The sequence below is a fragment of the Rana temporaria genome, chromosome 2 (assembly GCF_905171775.1).
Source record: "Rana temporaria chromosome 2, aRanTem1.1, whole genome shotgun sequence".
Lineage (NCBI taxonomy): Eukaryota > Metazoa > Chordata > Amphibia > Anura > Ranidae > Rana > Rana temporaria.
Window position 1 is genome coordinate 342,534,677 of NC_053490.1, and position 21,566 is coordinate 342,556,242.

Here is a 21,566-nt window from a genome sequence, read left to right on the forward strand (position 1 = left end):
ATTTTAAGAGGATGAAAAAAATGAAAAGTCAACAGCTACAAATACTGTATGCCTACAATGAGCTACAAAAAGTCTGGGTCCCTGGCACCAGCACATTTACTAAGGGAAGCTGGCTTTGACTCCTTGCGGCTTTACAGCTGGCTTCACACTGTGCATGAGCACGCTTCCCTGTGCTTTGTGAATGGTCCCGCAGCCTCCTGGGACCTGTGACGTGTTGTTGGCTTACTATGTGTTAAATCCAACGAGGTGCATACTCCCTGATGGAGTTAGGAGTACAGCTATCACTGCACTCCTGGTGCTCTGACAAGAGAGGCACTGTTTGCTTATACGCAGAATCTCTTTCCGCCCCTCCAATATGCTGTTAATTCACCAAAGGCTTTGGGGTTGGTTCACTAACAATTAAATACTGCATTCAATTTTTTAGTTAAAATAACCCATGTGTTATTTCACAAAAAAAGGAACATTAAATACCACACAAGTTAAATTTTTTATTTTGCAGTAACATGTTATTGTACGTTAGACCCTTTTCATATGGGGTGGATTCCATTCAGAACAGCAGGGGATCAGCTTACAGATTCCCTGCTGATCAAAGCAGAGCGGGCCTTATTCTTAAAGCAGTGGAGACTGCTACCAGTGAATCCATACCAGACCCTTATCCGAGCATGCAGCCTGGCAGGCCAGGAAAGTGAGGATGATGAGCAATCATCCCCCAAACCATACCAGGCTATGTGCCCTCAACATTAGGGGATGGGGGGGGGCACCTGGCAAAACACCTTGTCCCCATCGAGATTAGGACAAGAGCCTCTTCCCCACAACCCTGGCCCGGTGGTTGTGGGGGGGTGACTTTTCGGACTCTTGAAGCCCCTTTAACACGCGCTACTGTGGAACAGCTGAATGACAGCTGTGAAGGGGTTAAGTGTGAAGGTAAAACCAAGACCTGAGTGTGCATTAATATAAAAAGTAGTGCTGAGCTGTTGATAATTTTTTTATGCAAAAGTATAAAAACACAAGCATAAAAGCAATGGCCTGGATTCAAGAAGCAATTGCGCCTGTGTAACCATAGTTACACAGCGCAATTGCTTACTTGCCCCGGCGTAACGAATGCTCCTGATTCAGGAACCTCGTTACGCCGACTGCAGCCTAAGATATGCGCGGCATAAGGCTCTTATGCCCGCATATCTTAGGCTGCATTCTTGCGATGGCCGCTAGGTGGTGTTCCCGTTGTGCTCAGCGTATAGTATGCAAATTGCATACTAACGCCGATTCACAACGTTACGCGAGCCCTGCGTACGCAGTTTACGTCGTTTCCGTACGGCGTTTTTCGCGTAAGGCTGCCCCTGCTATTAGCAGGGGCAGCCAATGTTACGTATACCCGTCGTTCCCGCGTCGTGAAATTTCAAATTTACGTAGTTTGCGTAAGTGATTTGTGAATGGCGCTGGACGCCATTCACGTTCACTTTGAAGCAAATGACGTACTTGCGACGTCATTTGCCGCAATGCACGTCGGGAAAGTTTCCCGACGGAGCATGCGCTCTACAAACGGCGCGGGAACGCGCCTAATTTAAATGATTCCCGCCCCCTACGGGATCATTTAAATTGCGCGCGCTTACGCCGGGCATTTTGCCGGCGCGCCCACGCAATTTACGGAGCTACTGCTCCGTGAATCAAGGGCAGCGCAGTAAATTTGCGGGGCGCAGGGCAAAAACGTTGCCCTGCGCCTCCGTAAAAAAAGCGCAATTGTACCTGAATCTAGCCCGATGATAATAAGTGCAAAGTGCAAAATATTGTGCGAGTGGCAAACTAAGTAACGTGCCAAACAATATAGTGTCCAGATAAACCTCAAATGCTGAAGAGGTATATAACACAATGCAAAATAATCATGGAAAAACTTCAAATAGTACAAGTGCAAATAACATCTGCGCTGAAACAACATATCTGCTGTGAAATATGTAAAATAAGCATGAAATGAAATGCAAAGGTAGATTAGGTGAACGTAATAAATTCCAAAGTGTAATGAAAAAATAAAATAAAAAGTCCAAAATGTGCAATCGCACATAAAAGTAATGTGCGAGGTGATGGCTTCTTCAGTGCCTTCTACTAAGGTGCACATGTGGAGAGTGATGGCTCTTCAGTGCCTTCTGCTAAGGTAAATGGATGCCCCCCCCCCCCCACCTCACTGCTGAGGTTACAGCATATAAGAAAAGCCTGAATGTATCCAGCATAATTCAGCCTGCCTGAATGGTGCCTTGGGTAATCCCTGGTTGTGGGGAGCGGCTGTTGCATCTGTGGTGTAAGGGGTCTCCTGATATCGTGCATATATGATAGCAGGGAAGGTAAAAGGAGTCCCAGGATAGTGTAGTATGTTTTAACTACAATTGTGTTTATTGCATAAAAAGTATACAAGGTACTCCCATTCAAACAGTAAACAAAACGTGTATCCACAAGCGCGGAGCTCCCCTGTGTCACTTCCGGTTGCCTCTATGTCCCTACATGTATCGCCAGCGATCACGTGACTTCATCAGGGTACATTGTGTTATATACCTCTTCAGCATTTTATTTATTTGGACACTGTATTGTTTGGCACGTTACTTAGTTTGCCACTTGCACATTATTTTGCACTTATTATCATTGCTTTTATGCTTATATACTTTTGCATATAAACTTTTTACAATTTGGCACTGCGTCACTTTAACTGATAATTGCAAGGCCATGCAATGATGTACCCAAACTAAATTTGCATCCTTTTTTTCCTACAAATAGAGCTTTCTTTTGGTGCCATTTGATCACCTCTGCGGTATTATTTTTTTGTGCTATACACAAAAAAAAGCGAAAATTTTAAAAATAAATAATTTTTTTTTTTAATTTTTACTATAATAAATATCCCCAAAAATGTTTTTAAAAAACACATTTCTTAATCAGTTTAGGCCAATATATAGTCATCATATTTTTGGTAAAAAAAATTGCACTAAGTGTATATTGATTGGTTTGCGCAAAAGTTTCCAGCATCTACAAACTATGGGAAAGATTTATGGCATTTTTATTATTTTTAGAAAGTATGACTATACCACATGTGTGATACATTTTGGATTGATTGTATACTGGACATTATGTATCATCTTGTGTATCGCACAAATCAACCGACCGTATCAAAAACCAATGTACTATAATGGCCACCTCTATACAAATGGTCAGAGAATATAGCTTGGTGTAACATCAACTTTAGCAGGCCCAGTTCTTATAAGCCAAGCAGGCCTAGCCTACTGCTACGTGACTGCCCCCATGAATGCCATGTTCAATGGCCAGGAAGTACAGGAGGCTAAAGAAAGGAAGAACAAAAGAGTTTCTGTGGTTCCATGAGTGCAGTTGTTTGCCAAGGGTGGCTGGGACTTATGTGTCACAGTAACATAGTCAGGTGAACATGCAGATGGGTCATTTCAGGTGAAGGCAGAGACCTGGTCAGAAATCAAGCAAAGAATTGGTCCAGGCAGCAGGCAGAAACGTGGTCAATAAACAGGCCCGGGTTGGTACAGGCAAAGGCAACACTGCACTTGTGTAGCGGTGATCCTGAACACTGTTGCTGGCTGCACTGGTCTGTTGACAGTGAGACTTGTGTAGCACAGATCAGGAACACTGGCCCAGATTCAGGTACATTTGCGCTTTATTTGCGGAGGCACAGGGCAACGATTTTGCCCTGCGCCCCCGCAAATATTTTGCGCTGCCCTCGATTCACGGAGCAGTAGCTCCGTAAATTGCGACGGCGCGCCGGCAAAATTGCCCGGCGTAAGCGCGCGCAATGTAAATGATCCCGCCGGGGGCGGGAATCATTTAAATTAGGCGCGCTCCCTCACCGAGCGTAGAGCGCATGCTCCGTCGGGAAACTTTCCCGACGTGCATTGCGTCAAATGACGTCACAAGGACGTCATTTGCTTCAAAGTGAACATGAATGGCGTCCATTCACGATTCACTTAGGCAAATGACGTAGATTTTAAATATCGCAACGCGGGAACGTGGGTATCCTATAGCATTGGCTGCGCCTGCTATTAGGATGTGTAACCTTACGCGAAACCCGACGTACGCAAACTACGTAATTTGTGTACGCAGGGCTCGTGCAACGTTGTGAATCGGTGTTAGTATGCAATTTGCATACTATACACAGATCACAATGGGAGCGCCCCCTAGCGGCCAACGCAAGAATGCAGCCTAAAATCTGCGTGGCATAAGAGCCTTATGCCACGCCGATTTTAGGCTGCAGTCGGCGTAGCGATGTTCCTGAATCAGGAGCATTCGCTACGCCGGAGCAAGTAAGCAATTGCGCTGTGTAACCTACACAGGCGCAATTGCTTCTTGAATCTGGCCCACTGTTAGCTTACACTGGTCTGGTTAAACTGGGGACTAGCGTGAAAGTGATTAGGGATATTGTAACTGGTGTGGCGGTGATTAGGGACACTAGGAGTGGATAACAGTGATTTAAGAACATTGACTGGCAGCGCAGGTCTGGTGACATTGTACAGCTGCTGTGATCAGTGGTTGTTGGCAGTGACATACAATGATATCAGAGCAGCCAGCCATTGTACGAGATTGCCACCACATCAGTACGATATCATCATAGTGACACTGCACTGTTTTGGTGACTATAGGCAAAACTTTTTTTTTTTTTTTTACATTTTGGATAGAGAAAGGGAGGGTTATAACTCCTGTAAGATTTTTTTTTTTTTTTTTTTCCATCTGTGGAGATTTCCCTTCACTTCCTGTCCCATAGCCAAATAGGAAGTGAAAGGAAATTCTTTTAAATTCCTTGGGGACCTAGCCAACTAGTGTCCCCATCAGAAGACTTCCCTTCTATTACTTTTTTGGGGACAACTCACAATTTAGGATTTCCTTTAATTTTCACTTTCAATGAGGTAATAAACAGGACAAATAGAGAGGGCGAATCTCCTTAATGGGGCACAGACAGCAATACAAATTGACAAGCATTCTAATCCCAGTCCACTCTATCCAAAACTAAAAAAAAAAAAATTGCCTTTAGTTATACTTTCATTTTTTTCGTTTTACACACTGTAGGGCTCTGGGGGGTGATTGTGATTGCCTCATTTTTACTGTGTCTTGCATCCATTCATAATACTGTTGTTCACTATTGTGATTGCTGGGATGGCTATCACCACTGAGATTGGCCCTGTACCATGTAAACACTGTGACCAATCACAGAGATCACAGTAGTAAGTAATGGCATCATGAATTAAAGCCATTGTTTACTACAATTGATCGCTGTGATTGGTTACAGCCATCACATGGTACCAGTGCCAATCACAGTGACCTAGTATACTGATTGGTGATCTGCTGTGTCCAGTGAACACATCGGTCACAGATCGCAGCACTGCACACCTAGGGGGTCAATCTTCTTTGAGGACATATGAATATGTCCTCCCAGAATGACCCTGCTCTTGTCCAGTGGTTTATGTGCCGTGGCTGGTCAGGAGGTGGTTAATGGGTGTGTTCAGTAAAGGCATAATAAATTAGAATTGTTTGTGTTATCAGCCTAAGCACATTGTTTTTGTCTATTGTTGTGACTTGGATCTGAATCAGATCACATATGGCACATTACTGTAAAAAACCCTTTCATACGAAGGTGTTCACACACTTTTTCTTGCCACTCTATGCCAGCTTCAAAGGAGTGTAATCATTTATCTGAGGAAAACATTCTGAGCTGGATTACCCAGTCTAGTACAGATGACATGCATATATTGCTGAGTTTGAGTGCGTTTTCAAATTCTAGCTAGGATCTTGCTTACCTTTTTTTATTCCTGAGATTTAGAGTATTTGAATGGTTTCCAGTAATTAAAGCTATTAACCTGCGTTTGTCTCTATTCTGTTGGTGTTTTTTTTTTCCAAATACAATAGCCATTTATTATGCTCACACTGGATTACGGTGCAGGAAAGGTGCGTTCTGCGTTAATGGGACCCCAGACACTCAGCAGGCACCTCAAACGCTGCGCATTCACTCTTATGCCGCGTACGCACGATCAGGCTTTTGCCCGGCTAAATCACATCGGAATTCCATCGGAGAAAAATAGAACATGTTCTATATCTAAACTCCGATGGAATTGGAATTTCTGATTAATTTCTGATTAAAATTCCGATCACGTGCATTAGACACAAAATAATCTTCCTTTATTAAAATAGCCAGCAGGAATAAATTCTCTGGTTAAAGTCTCTAATGCCTCTTAGTTTTGTCTTCTGTATGGTTTCTGTTAGACATGCCTGCATTTGTTGTGCAGTCACTCAATAGTCTACACCAGAGGGGCTACAGGATGTCATCAGACAAAGGGGATACTGCTGACAAAAAGCAGGAGGTGCCCTTCTGCAATTGAGAGCTAGAAAGGATGGGGGTGGGAGTGGTTGGGTGTGCAAAGAAAGCAAAAATCTCAAGAAGCCTCCAGTGTTTCTGAAAAAATAATGGGAAACCTCAGGTGAACCTTTGAAAATGACAGTAAAGAAAGGATTTTTCATTTTTTGCAAACTGCCCATTTTTTTTTTTTTTTTTGAGGCATGTCCTTTTTTTTGGTTTCCTTTTATTTATGGCTACCAGGTTTTATAATGCCAAATTGAGAAACGTGTTCCCTTTTACCAGGATCTTACACATACAGTTATGCTCATAAGTTTACATTCCCTGGCAGAATTTGATTTCTTGGCCATTTTTCAGATAATATGAATGATAAACACAAAACACATTTCTTTGAGTCATGGTTAGTGTTTGGCTGATGCCATTTATTATCAGTCAACTAGGGGTGCAACGTATCATCATTGATCAGTGATCCAAACGGGTCGCCATGTTCGGATCGTCACACCACATGTTTTCCTGTATTTCACTTGAAGTTATTTGTGGGTTTTTCTTTGCATCCCGAGCAATTTTCTTGGCAGTTGTGGCTGAAATTTTAGTTGGTCTACCTGACCGTGGTTTGGTTTCAACAGGACCCCATTTTCCACTGCTGATTGGCATTCTAAATTCCTTGGATATCTTTTTATATCCCTTTCCTGTTGTATATAGTTCAATTACCTTTTCCTGCAGATCCTTTGACAATTCTTTTGCTTTTCCCATGACTCAGAATCCAGGAACGAACAAATCACAGGTGAGGATGGTTACCTTTAATAGCCATTCAAACCCCTTTGTGTCAACTTGTGTGCATGTTTTCAGGCCAAAATTACCAGGGTATGTAAACTTTTGATCAGGGTCATTTGGGTAGTTTCTGTTGCCATTATGATTTATAAAGAGTAAACACAGTTGATTGATAATAAATGGCTTTAGCCAAACTCTAACCATGAGTGAAAGAAACGTTTTTGTGTTATCATTCATATTCTCTGAAAAATCATAAATTCGGCCAGGGTATGTAAACTTATGAGCACAACTGTAGCTCGTGGGACCTTACTCCACTTGATGTGTGCAAAATAGGTTTAAGTTGATAAAATTATTTGAGACACATCTTGTATGTTTAACAACTGAAGTACACCTAGTATGCTTAAAAGAGGAGGGTTTAACCACTTAAGGACCGCCTCCTGCATATATACGTCGGCAGAATGGCACTGCTGGGCACATGTACGTACAGGTATGTCCTGTACATGTACCCAGCCATGGGTCGCAGGCGCGCTCCCGTGACCCGGTCCGAAGCTCTGGAACCGCAGGACCCGCGGACCCGGTCCCCGGAGCTGAAGAACGGGGAGAGCCGCGTGTAAACACGGCTTCTCCGTGCTTCACTGTGGCGGCTGCATCGATCGTGTCATCCCCTTTATAGGGAGACACAATCGATGACGTCACACCTACAGCCACACCCCCCTACAGTTGTAAACACACACTAGGTGAAACATAACTCCTTCAGCGCCCCCTGTGGTTAACTCCCAAACTGCAACTGTCATTTCCACAATAAACAATGCATTTTAAATTGTGAAAATTGTGAAAATGACAATGGTCCCAAAAATGTGTCAAAATTGTCCGAAGTGTCCGCCATAATGTCGCAGTCACAAAAAAAATTGCTGATCGCCGCCATTAGTAGTAAAAAAAAAAAAATTATAAAAATGCAATAAAACTATCCCCTATTTTGTAAACGCTATAAATTTTGCGCAAACCAATCGATAAACGCTTATTGCGATTTTTTTTTTTTTTTTTTTTTACCAAAAATATGGAGAAGAATACGTATCGGCCTAAACTGAGGGGAAAAAAACATTTTTTTTATATCTTTTTGGGGGATATTTATTATAGCAAAAAGTAAAAAATATTGCATTTTTTTTCAAAATTGTCGCTCTATTTTTGTTTATAGCGCAAAAAATAAAAACCGCAGAGGTGATCAAATACCCCCAAAAGAAAGCTCTATTTGTGGGAAAAAAAGGACGCCAATTTTGTTTGGGAGCCACGTCGCACGACCGCGCAATTGTCAGTTAAAGCGACGCAGTGCCGAACTCGCAAAAAGGGGCCTGGTCCTTTACCTGCATTTTGGTCCGGGGCTTACCGTATTTGCCGGCGTATAAGGTGACCAGGTGTATAAGACGACCCCCTAATTTTGCATTTTTTTTTTATTTTTTGCCTGTACTCACCGTATAAGACGACCCCCATTCCGATGCTTCATATTTTTTTCTTCTGGAGCCATATTCTTCTTCATTCTTGCTGGAGATGGAGCCAATCACGGCGAGTGATGTATTCTATTAATTAATACAAAGCCTGCTTGGATTGGCAGAGGCTGTAACATCATCAGCCCACGCCTCTCTGACTCTCAAAGCCAATCCGAGCAGCCTACTGTATGTAGGCACTCGGATTGGCAGAGGTTGTTACCCCAATCCGAGCAGGCTCTGTATTCATTTGAATACATCGCTCACCGGGATTGGCTAAGCGACATACTGTATGTAGCTGAAGCTACATACAGTAATACCGCACATCCAGCAGGCATACCAGCAGCTGACCCGGCGTATAAGACGACCCCTGCTTTTTGGCCATTTTTTTTAAGTGTAAAGGGTAGTCTTATACGCCAGCAAATACAGTTAGGCTGCATTCACACCTAAGCGACAAAACGCCCGACGCGGGACGCTTCTGTCGCTAGAGGGGAGAATTCCCATTGCCGTCTATGGAGATGGTTCACATCTCATAGACGCGCAACGCCTGTCGCCTGAAAAAAAGTCCCGGACCCTTTTTTTCACGCGACAGGCGCGTTTTCCCATAGACAGCAATGGGAATACTTTAGAAAAAAAAAAAGATACATTTGTAATCGCGGCAAATCTGCCGCTACACGCGTACGCGGCTGTCGCTTAGGTGTGAATGCAGCCTAAGTGGTTAAAGTCTACACCATTGAGACAATTGTTTATTTTGGAGGATGTTTGTTTTGATTACCATTTGATCACCCCTGTTGCACTTTCACAGGTTCTCTCGCTCTGATGAACTTTCAAGACACAAGAGGTCCCACTCTGGTGTAAAGCCATATCAATGTACAGTGTGTGAGAAGAAGTTTGCCCGCAGTGACCATCTGTCTAAACACATGAAGATACACCGTGGCCAGCGAGTTGGTGGTTGCCGGACACCACGAACCAGCACTTAATACAGTTTTATTCTTCAGTAATCTTCCACTAGCTGGCCAGCCTGAAATAACTTGTTGCTTCACCTATAACATGTTCTCGGTCCTTGGATATAACCTCCAATACACTTACTGTACATAGTCACTATAATCAAATCAAGACTGGGGGGGTGGTGTAATGTTATAGAACACTGTATTTTGCAGGCTTTGCTGACAATAATCATACAAGACAGGATACTGTATTTAACTTGGTTACATTTTTAAGTACCAAGTCTCTGGTCTATCTGTTTGGAGCAGAATCCCTGTGAATGTTGCCCTACCTCTGGTTTATGGACAGTTACTTACCCTATGGGCTATGATTTGGTCACTTCTTTGGAATATCATACTATGTACTTCCGTTTATTTGTAAATGTGTGTAAAGCCTTGTTTTAGTTATGTTTGAATGTGTTAATATACACGTGTACCCTTATATCTACTGTATGCATTTTAATGTCCCCATTTTTGTGGGTATTGTTACAGTTCCTGTCAAGTTTCTAAAGAAATAAAAAAAAAAACAGCTTCCTGTAGGAGAGGAGTTTGTATACTCTACTACTTCTTTAGTACCTTGTGTATCACACCTCTCCTCCAAAGCTGATGCCACCATCATTGTTTTCTTTTTTCCCTTGGCCCCTTTCCACTGCAGTGATGCTGAGGTCCGTGGACACAGGCCTCTAATACTCCTTGAAATGTCTATTGCTGAAAACACTGATGGAGGTTGCAGCATGCGAATGGAGGGAGGAATAACTGGCCTTGGGAGGTTAATTTAGTACCTCGTATGTCTTACAGGGAGCTGCTGATTTTATTTTATTTTTTTCTGGTCAGGGTCTCAAAAAAGATAAAAATGTATATACATAGGCAGGTGTACTTATATAAATGTGCATGAAGACCATGATTGTTTTCTTTCCCTGTTTGCAAGTGTGTGTGTGTATATATATATAAAATAATACACCTTATCAAACCATTTCCTATCAGGGAAGCTGCCTTTGCAGGAGGAATGTAGAAACCATGGCGTAGTCCATGATGGCAAAGTGCCATTCCACATTACACAAAATTATTAGCACAGTATAATTGTGCGATGCAACATCCAACCTGTAACACTGTTAGTGTTCATGTTGACAGGTGTTTTTAGTCTTCATTTCATTTGAACAAGGAGCATATGAAGCTGCATGAAAGGAAGACACAAGGTTTGACAAGAAAGGACTGTGTTTGACCTGTTTTGCCTGCAGCTAAAATGACCTTAATTGGACATTCTGCATTCAGTAAACACACGCAGCACAAAGCAGGTCAAATACAGCCCCTGAACTGTTATTTGTGCTAAGGAATATCAGCATTGAACATTCAATGGTGTTTGATGTGCCACCACAGTGTTAGACTCAGGGTAGACATTTACTTGTCAACCTTTTGGCTGATGGCTGCGTAGTTCTGCGAGCTACAGAACCCATTCACACTCAACTGACCAGCTGTTGTAAGAGCCAAAGGAGGTATGTATTCTTCTGGCTTTTGAGTGCAGATTTATGTAAAACTCACAAACACTGATACATTGACTGCTGTGTGTATATTTTATGTAGAATACACTCACACACATGCATATATGTACTGTATTTATTGGCATATAACACTCACTTTTTTTACCCTGAAAATAGAGGGTAAACTGCCTGTGTTATACGCAGGGGGCTGTGGAAAGTCTTTTTTTCCTGAAACTTCCCTTTTAAAGTTAGGGTGCGTGTTATACGCCGATAAATACGGTAATTTTTTATTTTAAAACAATTACTGAAAGCTGTTACAGTCAAAATATTTGCAAGCTGTGAAGAGGAAGCACTTAATGTACTTAATGTAAAGAATGCAAAGTATGCTAGTCCAAAGCAACAAATGCATTTTAATACTATTTCTTATTTCAGTATATATGTGTTGAGTATAGCCCCATGTAGACAAAGTAATTAATTTTAAAACGTACCATCATCCAGATTACTATAGAAACAAGGATAGGGGCAAAGGGACAAGGGACAGTGGCTAATGCTGACCCTATAACATTCCCTCCCCCTGAAATTAATGGACTATCTCGGAACTTGATAATAAACAACATACATGTATATAAAAAGGGAGAATTTATTACATATAACATTTTTTTTACAAAAAATACATGGTTAAAAGTTGAAAAAACAGAAACTCAGGGTAACCCCAAAAGATGTCTGTTATTACAAACATATAGACTGGTCTATGCCTCGACTAGTTTCGCGGTAGAACCGCTTCTTCAAGAGAACCAATCTATAAAGCAAACAGTACAATTAATTTAAACAACCATAATAATACAACAATAGCCAATATTACAACATAAAAAAGGAGAGTAATAATGCAGAAAATTAGCTTACCCAATGTTTGGGGTGGCCATATTTCGGCCCCAGACCAACCGAGCAAATAACCCTCTGCGGCGGACAAGGGGGGTAATACGTAAATCTCTAGGTAAAAGCATAATAAGGGAAAGAAGTCTAATGGTGGAAATTGGGATTGAGGAGAGGTGGTACACCCGTGGGGGGAGGGGCGAAGGAGAAGAGAGAGGGAGAGGAGGATGGGAAGGAGGAAAAAGGGGGGGTTTGGGGAGAAGGTGTGGGAAAAGAAGAGGGGGAAGAGAGAGAGGGAAGAGAAAAGGGGGAGGGGAAAAAGGGAGGCAGCAGGGGTGCCCAAGGCTCTAATTAATTGAACATAAGGTGACCACAAATGGCTCACCGAATAATTAAATGGTTGTGGAATTGTTCAAGTGGTAGTGTTCAATTAATTAGCGCCTTGGGCACCCCTGCTGCCTCCCTTCCCCCCCCCCCCCTTTTTGTCCCCTTTTCTCTCTCCTTTTTTTCCCTCTCTCTCTTCCCCCTCTTCTTTTCCCACACCTTCTCCCCAAAACCCCCCCCCCTCTTTTTTTCCCTGTCCTCCTCTCCCTCTCTCTTCTCCTTCGCCCCTCCCCCCACGGGTGTCCCACCTCTCCTCAATCCCAATTTCCACCATTAGACTTCTTACCCTTATTATGCTTTTACCTAGAGATTTACGTATTATCCCCCTTGTCCGCCGCAGGGGGTTATTTGCTCGGTTGGCCTGGGGCATATGGCCACCCCAAACATTGGGTAAGCTAATTTCCTGCATTATTACTCTCCTTTTTATGTTGTAATATTGGCTATTGTTGCATTATGTTTTTTTAAATTAATTGTACTGTTTGCTTTATAGATTGGTTCTGTTGAAGAAGCGGTTCTACCGCGAAACTAGTCGAGGCATAGACCAGTCTATATGTTTGCAATAACAGACCTCTTTTGGGGTTACTCTGAGTTTCTGTTTTTTCAACCTGTAACCATGTATTTTTTGTAAAAAAAAATGTATATGTAATAAATTCTCCCTTTTTATATACATGTATGTTGTTTATTACCAAGTACCAAGATAGTCCATTAATTTCAGGGGGAGGGAATGTTATAGGGTCAGCATTAGACACTGTCCCTTTGCCCCTATCCTTCAGTATAGTTTACTGAAAGTTGGCTGGCTTGGGTTACTGCCCTTTTTACAAGATAAAATGCTATTATATAGTGAATACAACATATTGCACAATGCCCCCCGTTGCATAAAAACATCCTGTTGCCCATTGCTTTGGAACTATAGTTACTGACAAGGGTTGGGTGAAAAGGCCATTTATTCCAATTCCAGCCACCATCACCTCTTTTGGAGGATCTCGTACCACTTAGCACAGCTGCAGTATAACATTAGCAGCTTGCTGTTTGATTTTGCTTATTGCCTGCAGTATATGCTTAGAACCTTTTAACAGAAATAGTAAGAAATAGTAAGAGGTGAGCTCCTTCTCCTCTTACTATTTATCAAACTTATTTTTTATCCAGTAGACTAAACACTAATGTAGCTTTCACAAGAACAATACAAGTACAGAGATGTACTTTGGGGATACTTATGAAATAACAATATTGTATGTACTGTATTCCATGTTTTTTTTTTTTTAATTATTGTTATGTTATGTTATGTTATTGTTCTGTTCTGTTAGGTGTCCATATAAGCTGTTTTTATAGCAGCACAACTAACTTTAGACATTTGGCCTAAAATGATGGGCAGTCCAATTATGAGGCTTTTTTACATTTTGCTGGTAGTGATCAATGTTGGAACTCAGCTATGTTTAGTTATAAAATTATGACTACACCTATTGTGACCTTTCAGACTGGACAAGGTACTGAGAATTTACATTTAGACAGATCTCATTGTCTTGTGCATGTATGTTACAAGGTGACACGTCTGAATGCTCAGTTTAAGTTTAAATGGTTAGATCAACTGTATATTAATTGGACTTTAACAAAAACCGATCATTTAAAGGGCATGGATGTAGAAAGATATGCAGTATCACAAAGTTAAAGGGTCACTAAAGGAAATATTTTTTTTAGCTAAATAGCTTCCTTTACCTTACTGCAGTCCTGGTTTCATGTCCTCATTGTTCGTTTTTGCTCTGATGTTGCTGTAATCCTTCTCTGTTCTGAACACTTCCTGGTTGTCTGTTTCCTGATGAAAAAAGTCATGGGAGCTTTCTCTCTGTGGTCACTAATCAAGGAGGTGTGATTACTGTGTGTCTAAAACCCCACAGCACCAATCAGTTTCGTTTTCCAAACCATCATTGCCCTGTATTGGCTCTGAGTCTCTGTTCATCACAGAAGCATGCAAAAACGAAACTGTAGGTACATTATATGATTGATTTTGATCTATTTTTAATCATTTTTAAAAGGAATCAGTTAACTATTATGTCTCTATACCCTGTAAACGGTCATTTCAGCAAAAAAAAAAAAAATTCCTTTACAACTCCTTTAAGTTACCTGTTTTGGTCATAGCACTTACCTAGTATACTTGGGTTGGGGCGAAGCTCTCTTACATAGCCCAAAAAAGTTTTTTTCTCATTTGGCTTCTACTTTAGCTTAATAAGGGATTAACATTCTGGTGAATGAACTCTGAGTACAAAAGGCAATGGTTAGGAGAGTATGTAAGGAAGTATGAATGAAACATAACCCCCTTTTTTTTTTTTATAGTAAATTTGCTTATTATGAGTTTATGATACACATCTATTACTGTCTTCCTTCAGAACTGATTTACAGATAACTTTCATAAATTAGAAATGACCAGTGTGCTGAGTCATGATAAATAGTTGTGATAAATATAGACCAGCTAGTGTCACTGGGCAGTACCCATATTACAGTATATATGTTTACTGCTAAAAGGGGATAACTTATGGACAGATTGTATGGCACTTAAAATTAATATTCAATATTACCTATTTATTGTTCATAGGGATAACATTTGATCATTAAGGGGAACTTGTTTGATAATAAATTATAATTCTGTAGAATTAAATTGACTCAGTTTACCCCTTGTATTTGCTTTGTTTTTAATCTCTGCATGTAATGATGATGTGTTTTGAATGAAAAACAAAAACGCACACACAACCAAGGCTGTCTTTTACCATCTCAATTGGGAAACACTTTTTTTCCTTTTTTATTTATTAAACGAATCACAATGAACAGTTAGTTTTGCATTTATTTTTATAGTTTTTAAGGAATAATAAATCCCTCTAAAAGTGTCTTTTAGGATAGTGGTACACATGATTTTTGACGGCTTTGACCATGTCAAATGTGACACACTTTTTTTTAATCGTTGTGATCACAATGAAATGATTGTATGCATTGTTGGTGCTCCCATAAATCCATTTACAATAGTAGCACACAAGATTTTATAAAAAGGAAAATAGTAAATTTTCCTTTATAAAGAATGCCCCAAATATATTTTTGATGTGCTTAGATTTTTACAAAATACATGTGAGTTTCAATGTTGGGTTTGTGCTTTTTTTTTTTTTTTTTTTTATCGAATTTTTACATTTTTCTTATTGGTGTACTTTCATTAAAATCAGAGAACGCAGTGCTGTGTGAAATACAAACAGGCCTTTATTTATTAAGACAGCAAGCAATACTTTCCCTGCATAAAGCTTCTGAAAAGGTATTTTTTTCTGCTTTGGTTAATCGCATATAATAAATCTTTATGCAATGTTATTACAATAAAGGCTTGTGGTTAACCACTGAAGATAGAAATATGGAAGCTGCAATTGGTGATTAATATCCGATGAGCAGGTCAGGTGCACTTATCCTAATCCTGTCTCTTCTTCTCTCTGAGGCCGGGTTCACACTAGTCCGACATACACTCCGACATTGGGAGCTCATGCCGCATGACGTGTGAAAAGCAATGTTTCCCTATGGGAGCCGTCTTAACTGGTCCGACACATGTCGGTCCGACTTTGCAAACGCTCCCTGTACTACTTTGGTCCGACTTTGATCCTACTTCACTCCATTGAACATCATTGAAGTAGGATCAAAGTCGGAACGCAGTCTTGCACGCTCCGACTTTGGCATGCGACTTGTACTCTGCTGATCTTGAGGGGGAACTCCACACCAAATTTTAACAAAAAAAACGGCATGGGTTCCCCTTCAAGAGCATACCAGGCCCATGGGTCTGGTGCAGATTTAAAGGGGATCCCCCCTACACCGGAAAAACGGCGTGGGGGTCCCCCCAAAATCCATACCAAACCCGTATCCGAGCAGCAGCCCGGTCGGTCAGGAAAGGGGGTGGGGACGAGCGAGCGCCCCCCTCCTTAACCGTGCCAGGCCGCATGCCCTCAACATGGGGAGGTAGGTGCTATGGGGAAGGAGGGCGCACTGCGGCCCCCCCACAGCACCCTGCCCCCATGTTGATGAGGACAGGGCCTCTTCCCGACAACCTTGGCCGTTGGTTGCCGGGGTCTGCGGGCGGGGGGCTTATCGGAATCTGGGAGCCCCCTATAACAAGGTGAATGAGTATGGGGTACCCATTCACCTGGAAGTAAAGTGTTAAAAATAAATAAACATGCTACACAGGTTTTTTTAAAATATTTTATTAGTCAGCTCCGGGGGCCTCCCCTCTCTTCTTTAGCTCTTTCATGAGAGGGGGCTTGCTTCTTCTGACGTCTTCTGGGGGGGGGTCCCAGTCTTCACCGCCGTCTGGTTCTCTTCCGCCGGGGCCGCTTTCTTCTTTAGCTCTTTCACAGCTGCCCCCTCCCGGACTTCCTCCGATGTCTTCGGCGGGCGGGGGGGGGTTGGGGGATGGTGGTGGTGCCCGGGCTTCTGTCGCCTTTTGCCTTTTCCTTCTGCGCTGTTGACACGTCGCTTCCTCCCGCTGTAATTCCGTGTGCGGCGGCTCGCACCGACTTATATAGGTCTCTAATGACGTCACAGTCCCATTATGCTCCGGGTGCACTATAAACTATAAGCACTATAATCATTTCTGCCCATCATGGCTTGGCTGTCAATGACCCTTCCCTCACAATATTAAAAAAGGGTAATGATAGGCACAGAATAATTCTGGGAGTGTGGTTTAGGATTTCAACCAATTTGCATAGTCCTACTAGTTTTAGAATTTGGGGACATTTTTAAACAAGTGCTATTTAGAGATCTAACTGGCTCTGCCCTTAGAAACCACAGAACATATTATTTTCTCATCTTTTGAGGCACACAGGAATCATATCTTGACAGGTTACACTGCTGCCTACAAGCATATTGGACAGTGACGCACTGAAAATCTGTAGGCCAGTCCAGGATAATGCCTCAAATACTCAGCATGCCCTTTTTTGCTAGTTTCCCAATTGGATGAACATCTTTTATTTAGCTTTACTAAAAAAAAACTCTAGACTTTTTCTTTCCCTTTCTTGTTTTCGATTTCTTTAATCAAGCTATCGGAGCAGCTTTTCCCCAGCCTAGCTCTGGAGTGCTGTATCTGGACCATGCTGGACTGGGCATTGCAGGACTAGCCAGGACGTGACATTCAAACACTGGGCTCCGTGGTGTTTTCCAGACTGCATACTGGTAAAAGTTAGCCATTAAGTGCTTGCCAGGTACAGAGCTGGGACATTGCCTCAGCGTTTGACCTACCTGTTGAGTAGGCCAGTTGGGATGGGCTACCTCGGTACTGCACTGCTGGCCACCTTTTGAAACTCTACCTGTTGGTTTCTCCATGGAAGGGGTTAACCATGGGAATCAAGCGCTGACGTTATATGCTTGGTGGAGTGTTACTCACGCTCTGTTTTCCACCATTCAGTGTAGAAGAAGCATTGTCCCACTGCTGCTTTTGACCACGAGGAACTTCAAATTAGGTAGGTCTCCTAGCTTGTAGGTCAGGGATAGGCAGGATTTTTTTTTCTCCAAGATTTCCTCTTCGGGCTCACCTCCGTGGTGCCTCTTGTGCACTGGTGAGGGGTGTCTGTCTATCAGCCTCAGCTTCATCTGGGCTGCCTTATAAGCTTGTAAGGGTGTTCCCCATGTTCTCCAACCCCTCCAGTCATACTAGTGTGAGAATTCAGGGTTCTTCCTTGACAGGCATTGTTTACTGAAGTACTTGTCAAATCCATCGTTCTCTCTAGACGTGGAGTTCTTTTTCCTTTATCCTTATGGGGTCAGACCTATAGCAGCTTATGGCCTTTCTATTAGAATGATTAGTCTTCTTCTTTTATTGAGGGCCTGTTGTTTTTCCTAGGTATCTTCTCAGGACATGTTCCCTCTAGGTGCCTGACCAATATCTTGTTGATCATGTCAGGTTATATTTTATTTCTTTCCCACTTGGGAGTTTGTTCCATCCATTTTAGTGGGTAATAATCTGTTTATGACTGGTGGTCAGGGGTATTTCAGTCATGAGCATTGGGTTTGTTCTCCATGTCCTCCCTCTGATCACGTTTCCCATGAGGCAGGGGGGTTTGGCCTCATCTGGTGTCAGTTTGGGTGTTTTGTCTTTTTAGGGGCTCTTAAACAGCAGACAGTCCCCACTTCCATTTTCATGGAACAAGTTAATGCTCGTTCACCAGTGTCTGTTCATTCTGTAGGTGGCAGAATGACGCAACAGTATATCGTTCCTCTTTTGCGCAATGGATTCCAACAAAAGAATTTTAGTTTAGACTGAAAGTTCACACTCGAGATGTGTACTGTTAAGCTCGAGATAATGTACATGAAATGGTTATCTATACCTTTTAGACTTGAAGAGTGACAACTGCATTTGGAAATCCTCAGAACACATACTGTATGTATTTGCTTTTAAAGTGCTTAATAAGGGCTCTGCAAGAATGTTTTGCTAGTTGGCTAAAATGGTGATCCAGACTGAGGCCTTTTATGAAAAAAAAAAAGTGTTTTACTGTCTTGTATTCTTTATACTAAACACGGTCTGACTGCTTTACAATTATTGCTTGCTCTAAATCCATACTGGTCATTGTAGCTTCTGGCAGCAAAATGTATTTCTAAATCATTTAAAGGATTTCAAGTTATGTTTACATTATAAATATTGTATAGTTATTTTTATACTTATCTTTTAAAGACAGTCTGTTTTAGCGGTTAATAAACACCCCATTTTTCAGGTGCATTTATTTGGCATAATAAATGACAATGTATCTTGTTAACTTGAAATTGTTGTCAGCATATTTTTTTTTTTTTTAGATAATTAAGAAGATACTAAACTCCATTTTTTATAACTTGTATCTACAGGTAAGCCTATCACAAGGTGTTTAGGAGTTTGCAGTGTTTAGGAGATATTCACACTGGACGCAGCCGGTGACATCACCAGTGCATGCTCTCTGAAGAGGCTGCATACCGCGCTGGACCTTCAGAGCTCCATGTTGGAGACAAGGGCTCCAGCCGACGCATGCGCAGGTGTAATGTAATCGCGGCCCCGGCCGCTCATACAGCTGGAGCCCATGAACCCAGAAGGAAGACCAGGTGAAAATGGAAGCCCTGTTAGAGGTGACAGCGCACTGATAAAGAGCTTTGCTCTAAGATAAGTATTTCATAATGTGCTAGTATGCAATGCATACTAGCACATTATGCCATTACCTTGCAGGGTTTTTTTTTTAAACATGCCAAGATTTTCTACCGCTTTTAAGGGAAGCCACTATGGATTGAATACATCCTGTTCGGATCTTTTAGTCACACATGGTACCTGATGTATACTGTGTGACCTCCCTTAGCTGATTGACAGTGGACTGTCAAATTACAGATATTTATCTTGGTTTTCAAAGGAAAAAATTATTTGGATTGTTTGCAACACCCTTCTAGAAAGGCATCTATGTAAAAGGAGAGATTGTGCTTTACCTAATATAAAAATAAAATCTCATTGCCTGTAGAAGAAGGCAGTACGCGTGGTCTAGACATGAGTACAGATTCTACAGCACTACTGTATGTGTGTCAAAGAGCATGGGGACTTTTTTTAGCTGGTGGGATGAAAAACCTTTATTGTTAGGAGTGCTCTAATGTCTTTTTTTTTTTTTTTCCTTTAATTTTAAAATTAACCTTTTTATACCAGTTAGTTTTCAGATCAGTGGAGCACCCTGGACCCAAGCCGTACAAAAGGCTTCAACTTTTGTCCAAGTTTATATTAAGACCGGCCATAAACGGAGGAAATTATTTTCTGCAACCATGGGCTGAAAGAAAATCACTTCCCTCATTAACACAGATAGTGTTTAAAGAGGTATCCCTTCTATCGAGCCATTGTATTCTCCCGGCGGGGGAAACTGCCCCTGTTGGGAGAATGGGAGTGATTTTTGCTAACGGCTATAACAGCTGTTTGCAATTATCACATGTAAAATACGGCAGGCTGGTTGTACCAATTGATTAATCAACATGGGTGCATTCAGCATGTTCATATATGATTCAAATCTTGGCTGGTTCCTGCTGAACCGGCAGAGATTCGAACCGCCTAGGGCCGGCTTTAGACCCATATACTCCCATCAATAATACTCACACTGTCAAATTTACTGCTCATTTGTAAAATGTAAATGTGTATGCTAAGCAGATGCAGAAAGTAAAACACGATGAAGTGAAAAATTGTCTAGCCACCAGCGGCTGAAAATAGAGAGCAGGGCCTGGCAGCAGAAGGGTAATGCCGCGTACACACGATCGGTTTGTCTGATGGAACGTTTTCATCAGGCTAACCGATCGTGTGTGGGCCCCATCGGTTTTTTTATCCATCGGTTAAAAAAGTAGGAACTTGTTTTAAAATTATCTGATGATTAACTAACTGATAGAAAAAAACTATCGTCTGTGGGCACGTCCATCGGTTAAAAATCCACGCATGCTCAGAATCAAGTTGGCGCATGCTTGGAAGCATTGAACTTCATTTTTCTCAGCACGTCGTAGTGTTTTACGTCACCGCGCTCTGACACAAACGTTTTTTTAACTGATGGTGTGTAGGCAAGACTGATGAAAGTCAGCTTCATCGGATATCTGATGAAAAAATCCATCAGACCGTTTTCATCAGATGAACCGATCGTGTGTACAGGGCATTAGGCTACATTCAAACTAGCCTGCACAGGCTAATGCATTGTAATGCTGGTTGTGTTTTTTTGCCCAACTATGATTGAAGTGTCAGTACACAGCAGTGGTGCATTGTGCTGCTGTGCTGTGACATGTGAGTGAGTGAGTGAGTAACTTGTATAGCGCAGCAAATGCGAACTTAATCGCCTCAAGGCGCTTTTTTTTTACTTCAGATAAACAGGGCATAATTTAAAACAGCACTCAAAAATTCCACTCGCCTGCTCGCATTTTGCGAGTGGAATTTAGTGCAGGGCGAGTAAGGAGCAGGGGTGGACCAGGCTGAAGCGATCAGCCAGAAAAATGTCACCCGGAGGACAAATCTCCTGCTGTGTGTCAGGGAGCAGGGTCTGTGTTCGGCGGCGCGGTGTAGCAAGGTCCCACCCCCCCTAGACCGGCTTATGTGATGGTATATTGAATCAGTGTTCCGTCTATGAAACAAGCCGGTCTGGGGGAGCGGGACCTTGTTAGACCACGACGCCGAACACAGACCCATCTTCTTGACACATAACAGGAGATGCCTGCTGTGTGTGTGTGATACAAAAGAAGCAGAGAGGGAGGGGAGCGCTGTGTGTGTGATCCATTG

The 21,566-nt window shown here is 42.0% G+C and overlaps 1 protein-coding gene across 3 annotated transcripts in view; it reads left to right on the plus strand.

Annotated features, from left to right (window-relative positions):
- LOC120927103 (Krueppel-like factor 15) overlaps positions 1-10,115 on the plus strand; it is a 69,543-nt gene extending 59,428 nt beyond the window's left edge. For all 3 annotated transcript variants that reach the window (XM_040337536.1, XM_040337537.1, XM_040337539.1), the window contains one exon: positions 9,401-10,115. In XM_040337536.1, coding sequence (XP_040193470.1) covers positions 9,401-9,575 — 175 coding nt within the window. In that variant the 3' untranslated portion in view covers positions 9,576-10,115. The remainder of the gene's footprint in view (positions 1-9,400) is intronic.
- The last annotated feature ends 11,451 nt before the right edge of the window (positions 10,116-21,566 follow it).